A 23353-nucleotide genomic window follows, 5' to 3' on the forward strand; every position below is an offset into this window, starting at 1 on the left:
GTCAAACGTATTTCATTTTTTCCTTTTTGTTTTTTGCTTAAATATAGGCCTCCTTGGGTACTTTTAAAATACTTGTCAACATAATATGTATCATGGTTGCAAATCAAGTAATTCAAAAAAGATTGTGCTTAAAATAGTCTTCATCAATTAGTCCCACTCCCAGGCTGCTTTTAACTATTTTGTTTTTGTTTTTGCTTTTTAATTTCAGCTGGTAGTTGACTTTAATGCCCTTTATATTAAAATAATGACTTTAATAACTTCTAAATAATGTGTGATTAGCACTATTTCTTGATTTACATAGTGTTGAGGGTAATTATATTCCTTAAACAGCGAGAATTTAGTTTATTTGTGATTATAACCTTTCCCCTCTACTTCATTCTAAAGTTGATAATTACATTTCAGTTCTTCTTTTGCATATCTTTTACTTTTAAATAACCCCTCTAAATGTTCTTTGTCTACCACCTCTAGTCAGCCTTAGTGTCTGGATTCTACTTTTTCTTCCACCATTCACACCCACTTCCCTCCATCTATCCCCACCGGAGACACACGGCTTTGCTTTTATATCACTAAGGCTACTATTTACATTCTCTTCTGCAACCACAACCAGTACCTTCGTATTTGAAGACTATTCAAAACTCAAATGATGTGATATCATGATATTATGCAAGACTCAATTTTAGCCATGGAATCATACATCTTATAAAGTAGCTTCTTGTTCAGTTGCATATTCTTTCAAGGAGTAAACAATGTGCCAAGATGTCAATCTACAGTACCTGTAACTTTCAGCTTTTCAGCCCCAATGGTAATCTCATCTTCATCTGCAGAAAACAGCACCCTGCCATCTTCACTCGCTCTCACTTCAAATCTTTTACACTGAGCTTCCACAGCATCAGCTCCTATGATCAGAGGAAAGGTTTGAAAATGAAACTGGTAGACAGGAAACCATTAACATGTATTTTTTATTAGAAAAAGAAGAGAAATATATATATTATTTTGTTAATCTCTGCAGTGTTTTACACCTGGATCATATTTTTAATTGTTATCCTTTTCAAGAGGCTGTCTAATTTGATAGAGTATTGCTGGGCTAGGATGGTTGGGCATAGATCTGGTCTCTAAATGCCTGGCATAGTCCTAATAAGGTTTGTAGGTTTAGCCAGTTAAAAACTCTGCATATACACAAGGAGAGACAATGCCTGGTTTGCTCTTGGTTGCAACCCAAAGACTTGGCATTATACCTGGCACAGGCTGGGTGCTCAATAAATACTTGTGGACTGAATGGCTCTCATGTTTTCTCTCTGCACACAGACACTAGGACCAACAGTTTCCTCATCACAACATACTTATAAAGCATTATTCAGTTGTGAAGCTTTACTTACTCTACATTTCATGGATTCTAATATTGAAATTTGTTCCCCCTCTATTATCACTGATTGTGAAGCCGTATTACAATCAATCTTGCAAATAGCTACATTTGTTCTTTTTAGTACTTCCCAATGTATCTTCTAACCAATAATTTTCTTGATTTATTAAAATATAGTATTAAACGAATGTAATTACATCATGAAATTGGAAATCTATTTCCAATCTGTTGGACAATTTTGTACATTAATCTACTCACATATTTGGAAAACATAATTAATTTGAGAGCTAAGAGGGCTTCAACAAGAAGATTAAACTGGTCAGAGGTTGAGGAATTGTTATTTCCAGAACATCAATTTGTCTCTTTTGTTATGTGGATCTATATCTTCCCCTCTTGTTAAGATTTTGAACATCTCTCCTCTGCTATCAACATCAGAAACTCTCATCAGGCACAATCCAGCCCAGCCAGGGATCTAGGCATATGACACTTTTGCATACTTCTTTTTTTATCTTTACATATGCTATAGATTGAATGCTTCTGTGTGTCTGAAATTCATATGTTGAGATTCTAACCCCCAATGTGATGATATTAGGCATTTGGGAGGTAATTATATCATAAGGGTGGAGCCCTCATAAATGAGATTAGTGCCCTTATAAAAAGACACAAGTAAGCTTGCTTTCTTTCTCTCTGCAATCTGCCAAGTGAATAAACAATAAAATGCTAGCTGTCTGCAAGCCAGGAAGCAGCCTCTCAGCAGACACTGGTCATTTGGCTCCTTGATCTTGGACGTCCAGCCTCCAGAACCACGAGAAATAAATTTCTGTTGTTGAGGCCAACCAGTCTACGTCATTTTGTTATAGCAGCTCGAACGGACTAAGAAAATGTACTGCTATCATTTGTTAAATATACGACCCTCTGAAATTCAAAACATGAGATCATCTTTGTATTCCAAAATATCCTCCAACTTTAAAATTGTGTCTGGTTTCTAGTGGGCACTTAGTAGAAGAATGTTAGGTGGGTGAATGAGCACTAGACTTCAGCTTTCTGTCCCTTTCCTTTGTCCTCAACCCCGTCTCAGCCCTCCTCTCAATTCTACCCCATGGGCTTTAGTAACTTACACCTTCCCATCTCCATAGCTTCTAAAGAGGTCTTGACAAAAGGAAAATTAATTCCAAACTCTGATAACGTGAGAGATAATTGCTCTGAAAATAAGATGTATAATTTTCTTATATTCTGAAACTACCTACATGTTTTCAGGTCCACATATAAAATTTGAAAAGCTTCAACTGGGACAATGCTAAATAAGATAAAACTGGTGTTAATCTTGTGGACGTCAAGTTCAAAACAGTGTGAATTGTATTTTAAAATCTATTGTCTTGTAAATTTTTTTTTAAGCAAAGAACTATCCTTATGGAATTTAATGACAGTATTAGAGAAACCATGGCAGACATATTGTTCTTGGTCACAGTCATTGCATTTGATCTTCAAATATATTTCGGCAGCTTGTATTCAGTTGAGTGTATTTTCTTCTAATCCTGGTCTATCCTTCCAATATTGTGCTTTTAATCTTTGAACCATAGTAACCCAACTGGATGATGTTCAAAAAGCCAATGTGTGGATAAATGTAACTTCTGAGTTTTGAGGCCTCTGTGTTTCAATCTATTTTCAAGACACTCAAGCATACATTAAATCTGAACCACCTGAAAGATATTATAGATATTATACACATAAAACCTTAAAATGTATACTATGTTTCTTCCTTCAAATATACTTAATTATTGGATGAATTGATCCACAAAATGTATCACTGATTTAATGACATCAAAGTGCATTCAATTACTGTATATATGTATAAACACATATAAATGTATTATATACAAGCACATACATACACATTATATGTACACATACCAGTAAGACTTTTCTTGGCATAATACTTAATGTCATTATATGGGAGATACTTTATTAACATAAAATTGCTATATTGTGTGTCACATAAACTATGAGAAATATTAGTAGAGTGGGTATGGCAACATGAGTTGCAATCTTAATTCATTAAATTTAAATAAAGAACAGCAAATAAGAAAATATTTATGCACCCAGAATAGAAGGGACGCATCTATGCCATAAATAAATGCATGTAGAATCATCCAATTGAAAAAATAGATTTATAAATTAATACTGCAGATTACACTTTATTCAACATATTAGTATAATTACAGGAGGCAAAATTGCAAGCAATTAGCAATGCATTGATAGTAAATAAACATTTTAAATCAGAAAATAATTTTGAGTATATTGTGCTCCATACACTGCTTTTCTTTTCTGTAAATGGAAAATAATAAATATATGTAATTGGACATATATTGCTTTGTTGTGAATGTTTATATTTAAAGCTAATATATTAGGCTATATGAAACTGAATTTACTATATCCTAACATGCTTCGGGGTGTCTTTTTCTGTTTTTCATGTTCCGAGTATCACATATTCTCTGGGTTGAGTCAAGTCAGGATCCAGTTGTTCAGAGGGGCAGTAATGTCCAGTTCAATTGCATCTCACCCAGTGATGCTTCCAGAGTTGCAGGAGGGCAAAATGCCTGAATGATTCTTGGTAGGAAGCTCTGATTCCCGAGCAAATAGATCATGGGAGGTGGAATTATCCAGGCAGTTCTATATTTTATTAGTCATCTTAAACACCAACTTGCTAACCGATGTAGGAAGACTAAATGCTTCCTTAGGAATATCTCTGAGGAAGCTCATGTCAGCAACTTCAAAATCAAAGGGCAGTCAGGGATAGAACAAGTGAAGAGAATTGGCAGGAAAGAGAGAGAAAACATGTAAGCAAAATAATACATTCCATAAAAGGAATAAAGTATCTAACATACATCCAAATATTTTCTCTGGTTCTTTTATATATATTCTGTACATATTCTTATACATTCTTTATATATATTCTGTATATATTCTTTAAAAGCAAACAAACAAAAACAACAACCAGTTTCTTGTTCCCCTCAGAGATGGCTCCATTGCCTTTCTGGAACGTTCACAATTCTTACAGTCATATTTAGTAGCCAAAGGCACGTTTTGCTGACAAGTAGAAAGGCTTTAATAATTTCTCTACTGTCTTTGCATTTTCTACATTAAATTAGTCAAACACATGAGTTGGAAAATTCTCTTCAATAAAAGTCTCTAAAGTGCTCAAAAATACATATTTCCATGGGGCTTCTTGGCACTGTTTAGTCCTAATTTAAAAGAAAACAAGGCAAAGATCAAAATGAATATGTCTGATTATCTCCGGTGTCTTTTCCTCGAGCATATCATGATGGATCCTTTCTTCCCATATAACTCTAATTTTATAGGTCTGTCAATATTTTCAAGATCTGGAACAAAAGTATTATTAAAAGATTGGAAATTCCCATGAGAAAAACAAAACCAAGCTTCAATACAGTTAAGTAAATTCAGTGTTCTGAAATTCCTAATTTAGAATTATCATGGGCTCAAAAAAAACAAAACCAAGTTTGAAACAAAACAAAATAAGCTGCTTTCATGAAATACAAATAGAAATAAGCACTGTACTTTGCTTTAGTTACATTATGGGTGGCACTAAAAACTCACACGAGGAAGAGTATGCTGAGCGTCCTCGGGGAGAGGAGAAGAGTCAGAAGGAGAGCTGGGTCACCAAGGGCCAGCAAGGGAGGCTCCTCTCAGAAGAAGAGATATTGAGCCTTCAGCACTTGCAGTCCTCATAGGATCCTGCCAGAGACCAATCCTTGTTTCTTTTTCCGCACAGGAATTGTCTTCTTTTTTGGAATTGGATGAGTAACCATTTTTCCTCCAGCAAATAAAGTAGCGATACGAACTCTGAGTCTACATTCACCCTTATATCCCTGTCGGAGGCTCCCTGCCACCACCTAGCTGAAGAAATAGCTGTTGTCACCAACATAGGTGAAACCGCAGTGTAGTCTTTCCTTAATCACATCTCCCTTCATCCGGGGGAGCTCAAGATGTCAACATTATCCTCAAGTGAGTTTTTATCACTCCCGTTTTATAATTTTACTACTCTTGTATGAATCCTTAAAAAACATTTTTCTTGGGGCTGGCCCCATGGCCGAGTGGTTAAGTTCGCACGCTCCGCTGCAGGCGGCCCAGTGTTTCGTTGGTTCGGATCCTGGGCGCGGACATGGCACTGCTCATCAAACCACGCTGAGACAGCGTCCCACATACCACAACTAGAAAAACCCACAATGAGAAATATACAACTATGTACTAGGGGGGCTTTGGGGAGAAAAAGGAAAAAATAAAATCTTTAAAAAAAAATTTTTCTTAGTTTCACGTGTCTTGAATTATACATATATGTACCTACTGTGTGTGTGTCTATACACACACCTTTATATTACTTGTATTTTTCAATGACTAGTTCTTTTTCATACAGTATTAGATACATCAATTTCTATACATGTAGCTTTGGTTTATTCGTCTTCACTGCTATGTTCTGTCATACGGATATACCACAAGCTAGTGATCCATTTTCCACTGATAATGTTGTAGGTTGTTTCTAGGATATCAGAATCAGTAACAACAATGCTATAAATGTTTTTTTCCAAGTTTTCTTTTACACTCAGACAAGAGTTTTCTAGGGCTTATACTTAGGTGGGGGAGGGTTGGATATCCCAGAATGTAGGTCAAACTTACTAGATAAGAGGAAGTTGCTTTCCAAACAGGTTGTATTGATTAACATTCCTGCCACAGAGTATAAGAATTCCTTAGCTCTGCATCATTGCAATCACTTAGCATTACGAGACTTCGTAATTTTTGCCACTCTAAGTGTGTAAAATGTATGTCACTATGGTTTCAATTTTATAATTCCCCGATTACTGTTGGAGTAAACATCTCTGTTAAGTCAGTGCTCCTCGGTCTCCTTTACTGACATTACGCTCCCCACAGTCAGTCCATGCGGCCCTGTGGGGCTCTCTCTCTAGAACTGGTCCAGTTCTCATAGGGGTATTATTCTCTATGACCAAAGCAATTAATTCACACATAAGCACATGATTCAAACACCCTCCTGATTTTTGCTCTAAGTTTTGAAAAAAAGGCACATTCTTCTTTTCAGATCATAGACACTGAGCATAACATAAACTTGAAGCTTTTAAGGCTAGCTGTACTCCCACATAGCAAATGTCTGCCTGAGAATTCAGCCAATCAATGAAAAGGAGAGAAAGGAACAGAAAGAGAAAGAGAAGGACAGAGAGATACTCCTGAATAACTGCCTAAACAACTCGATTCAGTCAGAGAGAAAATTAATCTAGCCCTAAACTTTCCAATTGTATGGATCAATAAATTACTCACCCACCACACCCATGTTAAACAGTTCATAAATTTGGAGTTGGGTTTCTTTTCATTGCATTTTTTTCACTCTTTCTCTCTTGTCTTCTTTAAGTTTCCATGCATTCTCTCTTTCTCTTTCTCTTCCTCCCTCCCTCTCTGTCATGCCCATCTTTATAAAATAGAAGTTGTAGATATCTTCCACCTTTAACTGCATCTCCCCACAAAAAATTCTTCAGTGTTTAACTAAAAGAAAAAATATGCTCTAAGATTTCCTGAAATGATGCTATGGGGAGGGGTACTATAATATCCAGGGGCAAATTCTGTTATCGCCTTTGTATTGGGCAAACTAAATTTCTACTTAGACAATTACAAACCTAGTCTTAATGGTATAAATATAATCTTTTACACTTGTATTCTTAGGTCTCTTTGGTGATTCCTAAAAATAATAATAATAAATAATAATAATAATACTTTTATGATTCTTAGCCAGTCATTTCATAAACTAGTATGGTATTTTTTCCTGGGCCTGGCCTCTCTGAATTTTGAGAGGACCAGGTAAAATTCGTCTGTTTAACCCACTTCTACTGACCATGTTTTATAAGAGAAATGAAAACAGATGCCCTTCACCTATTGTTTGTTTAAGGAGCCAAAATGAACAACACATGTGCAAAATAGTCTGTTTTTTACATAGTATACAAACATAAAATATCAGCATTTCAAATTTGTGGATGGCACAAAGTTGGTGGGTGAAATATAATTCTCCCCAAATTTTTTACACTTCGTGGTCATTCACGCTCTTTCAATGCGTAAAGGAAAACTAGAAACAAAAAAATTGCATGTCACATGCAGTAAATAAATATTGTCTGATAGAATTATTATATAAGAGGGAGTGAATGAATGAATACTTAAGTAATGAGAGGAGATTGCTTATAACTGCATTTTTGGTAAGTGCTTTTGTAAGAGAGAGAGAAGAAAAAAAAATTCCTAGTGTCCTCTGGTAATCTCTCTTTCCCTAACTTCTTCTCAGCAGACATTAATAATGTCTAAAATGATGCTATAGAATTTATGGAAGTTATACGGGTAGAACATGGGAGTTTAAAAGCCGTTTCTTGATAATATCTGACAGAATTTTTCCCATTTCAGCCTATTACTTTTTATTTCTAATACGTTTTTCATAAGAAAACCTAGTAACTACTCAGAATTTTTCCCACTTTGTTATCCACCCGCTTGCCCTGGTTTTCTGCTTCATTTTGACACATCCACCGGGGTAGTTTTGTATACATTCTTCATACATTTTTTTTTTTTTCCTTTCTAACATGCATTTGCTTTTAAATAACAATTAACATCTTAGATGTATCCATGTTACATACCAAACACAAGCATAAAAAATGAGTTGGTGCAGTTTGCTAATATATTTTTATGCCATGTCCTCTAAATTATATGTAATACAATTTGTTAGTCGTGGTACTACAATTTTCAGATGCATTCAACTAATAATACAACCTTATGGATACCAATAAGTATAAATTCTCTGTCAAATTTCAAAATTATTTTTATCCCTTTTCAAAAACTAACTACTTCGACAATTAATTTATCACCTCTACATCATTCTGAAAGCCATCTTAACAGTACACGTATTTACTTTTCTAATGTAAGAGAACTTACACAGAAACCATTCTAGAGAATTGTATTCTTGAAAATATCAAAAAATTACTACCTTCTCTACAGAGTAACGTCTACTGTATTTATTTATACTACCTTTCATACTTTTTAAGAAGAATATTGAGGTGTGCTTATTGATATTTGGATTTTACATAAAAACTGTTTCATATTTCCTTTTAACAATGGTCAGCCTTATTGTCTTGTCTCTGAATTTCATTTAGGAAGAACCTGTTTTTGGTGTTATAAATCAATGAATTGAACACTAAACAAGAATAAACCTCAAGATGAACAACTGAAGCAATCTTATTATGAAATAGAGTTTTTACTATAATCTGACCGTAATAAATTGTGATATTGTTAGGCAACTGTATGGTGCTATTGATTTGTTATAGCTAACGGTTATTTTCGTGATTTCAAGGAATTCTTAGAATTACTTGCTTTGTAAAGCATTATTTCTGATTCCCAAAGAAGCATTAAACAAACTTTGGTTTCTGGGAAATGATCACATGGGGTACTTGAATTAAAGTTCTTATATCAGAAAAGATGATTTAGTTTATGTTGCAGTAAGTCAATCCCCCAAATGTGAGTGATTTAGCCCAGCAAAACTGTTTCTTGTTCATGCCAATTTCCAGCATGAGTCAGCAGGGGGCTTTGATCACAGTAATCACTCAGGGACCCAAATGATGCAGTCTCCATCTCAACACACGCTTTCAAGGTTGTGGCAAAAAGGGAAAGATATGGCACACTTGGTCACTGTCTCAACTTTCATTTGGAAATAATATAGCACTTTTTATTTTATAGACCACTGAAAACTATATTACCAAGTCTGTTTCTGAAAAGTAAGGTATAATCCTGCAACGAAGTTAAATGAAAAAGAATTATTGGTTAACAACCCTATTGACAACATACTCTGAAAGGCCATAATGGAAAAAATGAGTTCTGGACTTACCCTCTCACATAAACAATTATAAAATTAGGCAAAAATATAGATCAATTGTCTTTTATATTTTTGACAAGAGGCAGAACAGGGTGGTGATCCCTGAGAAAAGAAAACACAAGGTGAACTCCTCAGTCATTTCAAGTTTATTCCTGGGGACCATTTGCAAATCAAAGCACAGGGAAATAGAGCTCAGTGGTGTTGGTGGGTGGAGGAAAGAGAAATCAGATTTCAGGAATGCTGACATGGATAGAACTTAAGGGACAGTGTAAATGGAGAAAAGGAGCTGAGCTTAGAAGGAGACCCACAAATTTGCACAGCGATGCTTTTAAGTTTTTATCCAAATACTGTACATACACAGGGTGATATTACATGATGATTATTCGAGAAGAATTACTAAGGTATATATAAGTTTAACAAAGTTTACAAAAATTGTAAATCTCTAGCAGATGTTCAACTTCCAACCAGTTAGTGTGTAGATACCTCTCCAGACAACCTGCACACTGAGGAGACCCCAGAGCTAAGCTACGCTATCCCTGGAGTAAAGGCTACTGTAGGTCCACCCTAACAAGTCTACAATCCATCCTCAACAGGATCAAGCTGATACGCCAATAAATTAACTACTTGTCTCCTTACTATCAAAAACATTCTCTAAAAGAAGACAACTAAATCCAGCTTCTCAAAAAATTACTAGACATACGAAGAGTAAGGGAAATATGGTCCTAACCAGGAGAAAGTCAGTCAATAAAAACAGGCCCAGATTTGCCTCAAATGCTGGAATTAGCAAACAAAGATATGAATTTATTATAAAAATGTTCAAGGATGTAAGGAAAATATGGACATAATTAATAAACAGAAGAGGAATCTCAGCAGAGAAATAAAAATTGATAAAGAAGAAATAAAAAAGATAAATGAATGTCTAGAACTAAAAAATCCAATATCTGAAGTGCAAAATTCACTGAATGAATTTAATTGGCGTATTATAATCTGGAGAGGAAAGGATCAGTGAAGTTGAAAGGATGTACATACAACTATCCAAAGTGAAACATGGAGAAAACAAAGACCAGAGGGAAAAAAAACCAGCCTCAGTGACATGTACAACAATAAAAATGAGCTTAGCTAAAAAGGCAATAGAGAAGATAAAGCAGAATACCAAAAAGCAATCAGTTGACAAAACGGGCAGGATTGGAGGATAAAAGGAAAGAAAGAGAGAGAAGAAAAACAGAAAAGAGACAGCAAATTTGTAGGCTTAAATAGAAACATATCAATAGTTACATTTTAAATATAAACAAGCAATAAATATTTAATAAAAATTTTAAAAATAAGTTGAAAGTTTACAGTTCTTATAAGAGATACACTTTAAATGTAAAAACTCAGATATGTAAAAATATATGACTAGAAAAACTATAATGATAAGAAACTGGAATGGTTATATTAATAATAGCAAAGTAAACCTCAAGGCAATGAAGATTACTGAAGATAATGAAAGTTACTTCATAATGATAAGAGTACTGAATAATAGAGTTTCAAAAAACATAAATAAAAAATAGAAAAAAGAAATATGTAAGTCCAATAAAATATAATTTTGATAAATTAACTCAAAAATCTTTAAGAAAGGGTAAATGATCTAGAATAGTCAAAATAATATTTAAGACAGAACAAAACTGAAGGATTTTACACTATTTCTTTTCAAGATACACTATAAAACTACATTGGTCAGGGAAGTGGGACATTGCCATAAGAATAGGTAATATATTAGATTATCAGAACAGCAAGCCCAGAAATAGATGCATATGTATATGGTCAATTGATATTTTTGCAAGGAAGCCAAACCATTTTATGGAGAAAGGAAAATGTTTTCAAAAAAAGTTGCTGAAACACTTGAGTATCCATGTTCTTCTAATATATATATTTACTGAGAATTTCTAACAGAGGAGAGCACAAATGAAACAAGCAAAGTTGAGATGAAATGATGGAAGACACAAACTCAAGAAGCTCAATATATGCTAAGTCCACTCCCCCCAAAAATCTCATCACCTAATAACATCATAGTGAATACTCCAAACACCAAAATAAAAAGGGAGCAACACTCAGAGAATAAAGATAAATTACTACTAAAGAACAGTATTTAAGCTGATGCTGACCTCTAAACATAAACCTTAAAGAGAACAATGGGATATTTATTAGTTTGTCAGGACTGCCATAAAAGTACCACACATTGGGCGGCTTAAAAAACAGAAATGTATTGTCTCACGGTTCTAGAGACTAGAAGTCCAAAATCAAGGTGTTGGGGAGTTGGTTCCTTCTGAGGGCTGTGAGGTAAGGATCCATTCCAGGCCTCTCTCCTTGGGTTGTAGGTGGCTATCTTCTCCCTATATTTCTTCACATCACCTTCCCTCTATACGTATTTTTATGTCCAAATTTCTCCCTTTTAATAAGAACACCAATCACATTGGATGGTCCATGCTAATGATCTAATTTTAACATTATCTTTATCCCCAGATAAGTCTCTATCTTCTGATAAGGCCACAGTCTGAGATACTGGGGGCTGGCACTTCACATACAAATTTTATTTTTTATTCATTTTTTTATTTTATGGGGACATAACCCATAAAATATATTTTCAATGTTATGGGGGAAGAAATGCCAACCTGGGATTTTAAGACCAGCAAAATTATTATCCAAGATTGAACGCAAAAGACATTTTGAGACTAATAAACACTGAGAGAACTAATCACCAACAAATTCATTTTAAGGAAATTATAAAGGGCTATTTTAAAGAACAAGGAAATTGTCACAGATCAAATACCAGAGACACAGGAAGGAATTGTAAAAAATCATAGTTGAAGACATGCAAATAAATATAATAAGGGTTGAATATTTTAAGCAATAATAATATCTTGTTCAGTTTAAACAATATAGATAGATAAAATGCATATAGGTAATTGAATATAAGTTAGGAGAAGAATAAATTAGAAATCAAGCATTTTGAGGTCACATTATCTCAAATCATCTTCAGTAATCAAATAATTTTAGATTTTCATAAATGAAATTTTCACTTTTAACCTGTAGGATAACCACTAACGTAAGAGAATAGTAAATATTAAATTAGTACAGTAAAAATATAGTTATGAAACATAATACTCAGGTATTTAAAAAATGCCACAAAGGGTAGAGAAACTTACAGAATAGAAAAGAGATAAAAAGCACTAAATGAGATGAGATGTAGCTTGACGTATCTCAGTAATTACACTAAATACAAATGGACTAAATATTCCAGTTTAAAAATCAATTATTATGAGGCTAGGTACAAAAGCAAACTTAGGGGCCAGCCCTGTGGCTAAGTGCTTATGTTCGTGTGCTCTGCTTCGGCGGCCCAGGGTTTCGCCGGGTCAGATCCTGGGCATGGACATGGCACCACTCATCAGGCCGTGCTAAGGTGGCATCCCCCATGCCACAACTGGAAGGACCCACAACTAAAACATATACAGCTATGTACCAGGGGACTTTGGGGAGAAAAAGGAAAAATAAAATCTTTTTTTAAAAAAAGCAAACAACTATTAGGAGTTTATGTCATACAAAACTAAAATGTGAATTGAAAAAATTCATTCAAAAGGTAGGAAATCATATATTATGCAAATATTAAACAGAACAATGCTAATGAACCTCTAAGTTAAAAAGTATTAATAACCTATAAGATGTTACTTCATAATGATAAAAATTGACTCACCATGTATATTTAGCATTTTAAATCATTATAGTTATAGAAACATGGTGTCAAAACAAAGCAAAATTTGAGAAAACTATAAGAAGAAATAGCTAAATGCAGATTTTTGATGGGAGATTATAAAATCGGTTCTCAGTAACACAAGCAAAAAAAGGAATTAAAACATTATCATCAAAATTGGCATATTGGTCATACATTGAGCCCTTAATCCAACTACTCTATAATAGATATAATAGCTCTTTGGAGCTGAATATTTTTTCCAGTTTTATTGAGATATAATTGACACCCGGTACTGCATAAGTTTAAGATATACAGCATAATGACTTGACTTACATATACTGTGAAATGACTGAATATTTTAATTGAATATTTTATTTGAATCTATTCAAGTGAATATTTTAAAAAGCAGATCATTACTCTAGCATAACGCAAATCTTAAAAGCCTACAGAATGGAAATTATAGAGTTTTTTGTCTGACATAAGTGCAATTAATCTTGAAATAAATAACAAGAGTTAACTGATAAATCCTCATATGTTTAGACATTAAGAAACTCACTTTAAAATAAGCCATAGGCCAAATTCTAAGTGATAGTTGAAATTAGAAAGTGTTCCAAACTGAACAATAATTACAATATTATTATCAAAACTTGTGAAATGCCCAAATCAGTACTTACAGGGAAATGTATAGCCTCAAATGACTATATTAGAAGAGGAAAAAGGTTAAAAATTAACAGTCAAACATCTATGCTGATAAAAAACAAGAATGATAAAACAACAAAAACATAAACCCTCAGAATGTAAATGGAAGGAAATAACGAAGAGTAGATATTAATGAAACACAATGCAAACCTATAATCTGTTAGATCAATGAGGCCCAAGGTAGATTTATTAAAACAACTAATAAAATTGACTAAGGTGAAACTGAATAATAAAACATTTAAAAAGCAACAGTATATATATTATCAATGAACAAAAGACGTTACTACAGACGTTGTAGGTATTCAAATGGTACAAATATTTTATAACAACTTTATATTAATAAATTTGAAAATTTGGTTGACTTGATAAAATGCCTGCAAAGTATTGCTTACCAAATTGATGTAAGAAGAAATAGAAAACCTAAACACTCTTATTATATTAGAGAAATTACATAAATAATTTAAAATCTTTACATACACAAACGCAAGCATGTACACACACGGACAAATTCTAGTCTTTACTATTCAGGAAAGAAGTAATTTGGATATTACAACTCTTACTGAGAACAGCATAATGGAAAACATCTCCCACTGATTGCAAGAAGCTAGTATAATTCTGACACAAAAACCTTATAAAATAGTACATGAAATAAAAATTACAGGATAATTTTACTCATAAACATAAAATCAAAAAGCCTAAGCAAAACATGAGCACACCATGTTTGCTCAAGGAATGTGAGGGTAATTTATGTCAGACAATCAGTAAAGGTATTTAACCATCTTTGAAGTGTGAAAGAGGAAAAAAGGATTATCTCATATAGGGACAAAAATTGTTTAACAAAATTCAACATGATTCATGAGAAGACCATTTACCAAACTTTCTTTTCTCTGATAAAGGGACCCACAAAAACCTATTGAACACCTGATTCTTAATGATGAAGTATTGAAAGCCTTCCCTGTAACAAAAGGAAGAAGAGAAGGATGCCTGCTATTAATTAGCATTGTTCTGGAGCTCCTAACCAAAGGAATAAAACTAGAAAAGATAATTAAAGAATTGGATAAATTATAAGAATTGGAAAGGTAGAAACAAATCTAGATTATTCACAGATGACATGATTCCATATGTAGAAAAATCCAAAGAATCCACAAAGAAACTCCTGGAATTAAGGAATGAATGTATCAAGGTCTCTGGATGCAAGGTCAATACAGAAATATCAATTTCATTTTAGAAAATAAAAGGTAAATGATATTCTGTGTAATAGAATCAGAGATAAAACTGTCATCATTTACATGTAATACAAGTTTATTCAAAGAATAATGAAGAATCTAAAAAAATCATTAAAATGATTAAGAATTTAACAAACTGCTGGATATTCAAGAATGAGTCTTGATTCCAGGTGTTGAGTCTGAATGTAGGTTTGCATAGGCAAAGTCTACATTGTCTGTGATGTTGTATCAGTAGATGATAAACAATTCCTCTCCCAATGGCACTTCTGTAATCTCATATACCACACCCTCTTGTCCTGGATACAAATATTCTGACACAAAGAAGCATTCATTTATATTAAGCTGGTTTTTAAACCATGTTTCTTCAGCCTTATATGATCCACATTATTAATTATCAGTCATTTTTAAAGGATTTCTTAAACATCCACTGTATTTTAGATATTACGCTAAATGCTGAGTATATGACAATAAAAAAGTTTCTCTACCAAATGAGATACTATATTGGACTTACTAAACAATTGTACACAGCTGATAAACCAGAATCTATACTGATTGTTTGATTATGTTTATCACTGCTACTTCCTTACTAGAGGCATCCCGATCAATCTGTGGGTCCTCACAAGTACATTTTTAAAAAGTAGCTGACAGTTTTTGCATTAAAAATAGATATTCTAAAAGGAAAGAAAAACATTGTTGTTTTAGTAGAGAAAGGCCCTGGACTACAATTTCCGCTATGTATGCTTCATCTCTTGTGATTGTGGATCAGTTTACTTGATGATACTACCAAAGTAAAGTGTACATAATAAAAGTATCTTTCTAATTTGAAACCATACCAGAATTTATTAGAGCACAGCCAAATTTAGTACTTTCTAAAATGCAGCATCCCAACACTAATGGTTGACAGTAAAAAAATTTAATCAATATGCTTGCATGGACTAATATTGACTAAGAAGAAATTTCCTTTTTAATTAGGCTTTATCATATTTAAGTTTCTTTTCATCTATAACATCTAATCAATAGTTTAGTTACATATCTGGACTACAAAGGTTTTCCACTTCAAACAATCAATCAGTCAAATCAGTCTTTTATTACCACTACTCCACTCTAATTGGTCTTATCAAGATCTGGAATAAACATAATTTCTCAAAATTCAGTGGTCCTAGACCTCATCGTACATGATCTCTCAGTATCATCTGACTTATTCAGTCATTGCCTTTTCCTTAAAAGCTCTTTTCATAAGACTGGAGAAACCACACTCTTGCTTTTCTTCTAGGTCACCAGTCGTACCTTTTCAGTCCATATCCCTGCCTTCTCCTCTTCTTTCTATTCTCTAAATATTTACATGCTCCAGAGGTCAGACTAATGACTCTTAAACTGTATTCTGTGTGAAAAATTTCCAGAGCACAATAAAAAAGAAAAGAATTGAGGGGAATCCTTTTCTATTTACATCCATTCAACTGGTTCTCATCCAGGATCATGGCTTCAAATAATATCTATATGTTGAATCCAAAATTTATAACATGTGCATTAATATGTACCTTGACATTCACGTTTATATAACAAACTGTTTATAGATGTTTAATAGGCACTGGAAGTTAGTTTCAATAAGAACTCTTGATTTTCACATGCTTGCCTTTTTTTTCCCCTTAATAACTCCTTTCTCAGTGAATAGACCTACAATTCACCCCAATGGTTTAGCCCTCTATGTTAAGGTTTATCTCAGGTTCCACTTCTGGAATAACTATGTCAGGAAATGGGAGACCTGATTTTCAGCAAAACTGCTGAAAATTATTTTAAAAGCAACAATTTGAAGACTCAGGAAATAGTTCTAAAGACATACAGCAAATGAAGAAACATTTACTCAAGAAGTTCTGTTAAAACTCAGTAGAAACAGAGTCTGTGTTATTTGGACCATGAGCCATTTACTTCCTCTCCCACCCAGCCCAGTATGGTGGAAATTCCACCTCACTCAGGTGCAGCCAAGAACAGGGCCCCCTCTCCACCCAGCTCCCAGTAAAGGATTAGGGTATTTTCCCAGGATAGGGAGGATGTTAATATTTCTCATCCCACCCTCCAACTAACTGTTGCAGAGGATAAGTTCCTGGTGAGTTCAGCTGAGAGGTGAGGGTTCACTTCTTCCACTCAATCTCTACTCAAAGAATGGAGGCTCAATCTTGAGCATACAGGGGCCCCAATCACCCACACTCCACTTCTTTCATAGCATGGAATTCACATGTCAGGATAAGCAAGTCCCAGAGGCTAACTTCAACCCTCACCCCTGACAAATGTGTGGCTCCTAAGCAGGAGTGTCACTCAGAGAGAAACTTACCACTATCTTCTGTTCCAGCTGTAGTTCAGAGATTTTGCCCAGGGAGAGAGAAGGGCTGTAAAACAGAGAATTCCAAAACTCTGCCCAATGAAGATTTTGTTTACATAAGAGTTAGAGGACTTTCAAAGCTAAGCATACTCTCAAAAATAATGGAGTTGTGGTGAAAAGTAATAAAGAAGAGGCCAAAACCTTTATCAGACACATAAGCTAAACCATAGATCATCTAATTTAACAGAAAGAACCAGGGACAGAAATAGCTAAGAAGAGCTCTGTGAAGGACAGAACAAATCTGAAAAACTATCTTTGGAAAGGAGCCAGGATTTAATTGGATTAGTCCATGAAACAATTTATGCCCCAGGGCATTGTTTAAAACAATATAGCAATCAACCAGTAATTCATATAGTTTAGCAGCTGGGTGTGATGAGGGAAAGAGACAGTCAAATATTGCACTGTTAAAACCCCTGTTATTCTGGGTGACTGTGCACATGCTCGAGGCCGTACCCTCTGAGGGACAACTACAGAAGCTTTACACTGAGGGGCAGGGGGTGGGAATAGACTTCAATAAAATAATCCAGCCAGTCACAAAAGAAATAAGCAAATGACAATAACAAGCTCTGAAGGGAGATGGGAGGAACCAATACCCGTATTTGCCACAATATATTACTAAACTTTCCAATTTTCCACAAAAAAGTATGGCATGCAAAGAAACAGGAAAATCTGGCTCATAGATGGGATTTAACAGAGAAAGTCTTTAAAAATATACTTAAACTAGCCACTATATATATGTTCAAAGAACTAAAGGAAACCATATTTAAAGAATTAAATGAAGGTATGAATTAAATGAAGCATTTCATCAAATGGAGAATATCAGTTAAGATACAGAAATTACAAAAGAACGACACAAAAATTCTGGAGTTGAGAAGTACAATGACTGAACTGGCAGAAGAAAGAATTAGTGATATTAAAGTTAAATAGAAATTACAAAATCTAAGAACAGAGAGAAAAAAGAATGAAGAAAAATGAACAGAGCCTCAGAGAGAAATGTGGGACATCATTAAGGACATGCACTTATGTGCAATGGGGATACTAGAAGTAGACGAATAATAGAAAGGGTCAGAAAACATATCTTAAGGAATAATGCCTGAAAATTTCCTAAAATGTATTGAAAACAATAACCTACTCATCCAGGAAGCTTAATGAACTCTAAACAGGGTAAATACAAAGAGATCCACATACAGACAGATCATAGTAAGGATGATGAAAGCCAAAGACAATGAGTAAACCTTGAAAACAGCAAGAGAAAAATGGCTCATCACTTACAAGGAAATCCCAACAAAGTTAACAGCTGGCTTCTCAGAAAGAATGGAGAAGCATTCTGACTGATGCCTCTGATTTTACTCTTCTTGCCCTGCCTCTCAATCTATATTCTTCAGGCAGAAGCCTGTCACATTTTTTAAATGAAAATCAGACCATGGGCTCTTCTATTCAAGTCCCTTCAATAACATCATATAATATTCAGAATACATCCTGTCTTTAAACTCTCAGTACTTATTTCAATTTCTGCTTTAATCCCAACCGTCCTCTTGCCGTTTTTTAAACGGTGATTTTATTAAACACACAGGTTTTTACACCTTCTCTTCCTTCTGCCTGCCATGCTCTTTAACCAGATCTATATGTTTTGCTTACAGCTGTATTCAGTTTTCTAAAGAGTTATCTCCTCAGATGGCTCAAACCTGACCATTTCCCTAAAACAGCCACCTTTCTCCTCCTCCTTGTCTTCACATTATTGGAGTCTTTATCCAAAATAATCATGTTCTCCATCATTTTCTTCCACGTTAACCTACTTTCTTTTTCTTCTCACTTTTGTTTGCTTGTTTATTTTCTGAATACCTCACTAAAATATAAGCTCCTTTAGTTTAAGGATTTATATCTCTCTGGCTCATGTCTGCAGCTTTAGTGATTAAGCAGTTCTAACCTATCAGAAGTTTTCAAGAAGTATTTCTTGAATAGAAAATTTGATTTTTGACTAATAAGCTTATTTAATTTTCATCTCAATAAACATTTAAAGAAGAGCTAACAAACAAAGGTAGTTCCTTTATCATCTAAATAAATGCTTCATATTCTGCTTAAATCTATTTTTTTTGCATGTTACCTTTTATAGTAAGATTGTACCTTTAGCTTTCTGGCTTCTGTCATGGTCCATTTCAGTTCTTCTCTTTCCTCACCTTTTATGTAACCCTTACTTGCCTACCTTATAATATGAAATATATATATATTTATATGACATACATATGAATATATTTCAAGCTCATTACAAATGTTTGAACACTGATCATTCAGCTCGTATATGCTTACATTTGTTTGGAGATGTCCTAAGTACAGTTTGAGTAAACAACTAAAGAAAAAATGCATAAATTAGCCTACATGTTTCTTCCATGAACAAAAAAAGAGAACTTTTTGAATTACAAGTTTTCTATTAACTTTATGGACTCCATAAAGAGAAGAATGCTTTAAATATATCCTTTAAATTGTTCTATTTTCAGAAGGAATACTCTGATTTTATTATCTAACATTTTCCAGTGCTTGAATATTAAAGTGGACTTTTGGGTACATTTACGTAAAACGTAAGATTTTATCCATCAATATAATTACTTTTAATGTGTATGAGAAAATGTGCAGTGGAAAGGGGTATTTAATAAGAATTGAATGAAGAAACTATGTACAAAAGTATAGATAGGGCTAAGGGATATTCTTAAATACTCTTTTCACTGTGATATTTTTTCTTTGACATCCCTGACTGATACAGAAATCCAAAGAAAACGGTAAATAAATTAAAAGATTTATTTCCATAGAGGAATGACAGAAACAAATTTAGTGAATAAAGATTGAGTCATTTAAATTAATATGCAAAATTTCAATGAAGTATTTCTCTCAGAAATAGCACCTGTCTAACTCATTGTTTTCTTCTGGCTCATAAAATGACCACCTAATTAACTGTTACAAAAAGGTAACAGAATTTTCAGATAAATACAATAAACAATATTTCTTTAATATCTACTTTTTCACTACATTCATCTTTCTGGTAACATCCTTACTTCCTCTATTCTTCTGAAAGTTTTCCTTATAACCTGAATATTTCAAAATATTCAAGGATAATTGGAAATAGCTAAAATGTCCCTCCCCACAAGCTAATCCTTTTAATACACTGGTAATATAAGGATATTATGATTCATTTATTTAATTAAATATCTGAGGTTACTTCTGATATTATTGTAGGCAGTTAACTGTATTTCAATAGCCATTGCTAGAATTTGTTAAAAATAATTTGCAAAATGGATTTCTAGGTTTCCTATGTTCTGATTATCTATTACTTTTAAGATTTAAGTATGGTTATGTTATTCTCTTTTCATGTCCCGTCTCTCTTGAAAAAATAAGTATTTAAACAGTTTTTTTTACAGAATCATCTAAAGTAAATTATCATCCAATTGAAACTTCTAATTTTTTCCGTGTATTTTCCTTTACTATTGATCAATAATTTTTTTAATTCCAAGAGTATTTTCCACTTCTAAGCAATGCTTGTCATCAGATGATTCAGCTAAATATGAAAAAAAGTGTTGCAGCTAAATGTGCAGCACATTTTAAATAGTGGTCCAATTTTCTCTCACCATCACACCTCCACCTGTCTTTCCCTGAAACCAGCTGCTTGGTGTTCAGAAGGCATAAATAATTTGATGATGAAATTAAGTGGAATATAATTATGATACTTGAAAAATTTGCATGGCATTATCACTTATTTATTGGAAGTATTAAATAAAGATATCTAAGAGTTGAAATTATATTTCCAAAATGTTCATTCTGGATATTCCTGCATATCACAATATTTGTGAATCTGTTTCTCTTTCTGATGGGTGTTTGATATGTGATCTGTGGTTAGAATGGAGATGTGAGGGTATTGGGGATTCTGGCCTCTTCTGTCTTGCGGTTCCACCACTCTCAAATCACAGCTTCCATCTTGAAGACCAACATAGGTATAGAGGTCACTTTAATGAGTCTCATTCCAGAGAGCTGGGAGATAGAGTGGAGGGCAGGGCCATTTCTTTTAAATACATCATCTGAAATTGTACACATTGCCTCACTTACGTCTCATCGGATAGAACTCAGGCACAGCTGGCTACAAGGGAGGTCTATAGTCTTGAACTGAGCAGTCATATGCAGCTAAAGCTAAAAGAGAAGGGGAAAAATGGTCATGGGGAGGGAGTAACTAATGATACCCATAACATCATGCAAATGTGTTTACTTCAGAAACAAATCTTGATCATTCCTCAGACTTTCTAAAGTCAACATTTATATGCATCCTTCTTATGGTTCTTTTGCTGGGAGTAGCTGGATTCCATATTCTGCAGGCTTCCTTATCCTAATTATAGTCCTGTTATTTTATTTAAAGTAATACTGATTCCTTTGCCTATGAATGAAATCCAGGAAGGCTAATAGAAGCAGATATTCCTTAAGTTTGAGTTGCATTTTGTATAAACACAGTATTTTATTAAGACAAAATTTATGACCTATAGAAAATATCTATGTAATCAATGACTTTTAAAAACAAATCACATATATAAGAGGACACTTGCTAGAAGCATAATAATTTAGTGAAAATGTATCTTCCAAAAATTGTAGTTGCGTAGTGCTTTGCAGTAAAAACAGAAAATAGGCCATTTTATTATGTTTTTATTTAGCAAACTATTATGTTGTCATTTAGTAAATTTTTGCATTTAAAGAAGGATATATGATAAGACGGAAAAGAACACTGCTGTATCTATTGCTAATAGTGGTCTGCTTGAGAATTACCACCGAATATTCTCATCCAATCGAAATATCTTTCCTAATAACACATAATTTTCATATTGTTAAACACTTTATTTTTTACAACTAAATCTCTAATATTTCTTTCCATAATACGTACATTCTGTAAAAGTAATATCACATTCAGATATTAAAATGTTTTGTTACCTCCAGGCATTCTTTTATAAAAATTACCAGTAAAATAACTATGAACAAATTGCATATGATGTTTCAGCTTTTATTCCAGAATTCTATCTGAGCTTATGCTTAATATTATTAGTCATTTCACCTGATTCTACGATCCTTTTCTTTCAAGATTTCATCTTCACTAATTAAATAAGAATGAAATTGATGTCAGTAAAAAAGTTTCTCAATATTATCTTAATGTCCTTCTAGCATATATTTAGCTATTGTTAAGATATAAACTACTATGATAAAGAACAGTAGATAGCCTTCATGGAGTATATATTTGAATTTAGAATACAATTTTCAGTTTCAAAATTAAATTATCATGGAGAGCAAACTGAAAGAATTTAATATAACATGAAAGAATCAATGGTGTATTCCATAAGAGACTATACTCCACACTTACTGAAAACTTATATATATATACATATACATATATGATGGGTGCGTATGTCTGCATATACTGATATGATGATATTGGAACAATAATATAATCTAAAAATTGCCACAGGTGCATATATGCTGAGATAGCTTTTTGAAATATATGAATTGTGTTACAATAGCAGAAGGAGTGCTTTTTTAAAAGCTATCTCTATGGAAAACTACTTCCTAAGGCTGTCAAAATCTTTTCTCCTACATTATTGTTCATAAATCTTTTTCTTTTTTGACAAAGTAATGTGTTTACAAGATACAAAAGTTAAAAGCATAAGGTCTCACTTCTCTACCCCTGCCCTATAAATCCTTTTCTGCCATTTCCTCTAAATGGAACAATTTTTGTTCTTGCTTGTGAATTTTGTTTTTATTTTTAGCAAATACTTCACAGATAATTATACCTTTCCTTCTTAAACAAAACACACTGTTTTTTAACAATGTCCACTGCTTTTCATGTAACAATTGTAGTCTCTCTTAAATTTCCTTTTAATTCATGATAATCTGAATGAATGAGAGGATATAATAATGCAGACACCCAAACTTGTCTAGCTTCTGTCTGATTTAACACGTATTTGTTTTATATTTGCATAAAATTATTCTGATAAGTTGTAACTGCTTATAGTTTAATACA

The 23353-nt window shown here is 33.4% G+C and overlaps 1 protein-coding gene across 1 annotated transcript in view; it reads right to left on the reverse strand.

Annotated features, from left to right (window-relative positions):
• The window catches only part of SGCZ (sarcoglycan zeta), a 1066277-nt gene that overhangs the window by 50563 nt on the left and 992361 nt on the right, over nt 1-23353 (reverse strand). The window contains exon 5 of the mRNA XM_005606355.4: nt 774-896. Within this exon, the coding sequence (XP_005606412.2) occupies nt 774-896 (123 nt within the window). The remainder of the gene's footprint in view (nt 1-773; nt 897-23353) is intronic.

This window comes from Equus caballus, chromosome 27 (assembly GCF_041296265.1).
Source record: "Equus caballus isolate H_3958 breed thoroughbred chromosome 27, TB-T2T, whole genome shotgun sequence".
NCBI lineage: Eukaryota > Metazoa > Chordata > Mammalia > Perissodactyla > Equidae > Equus > Equus caballus.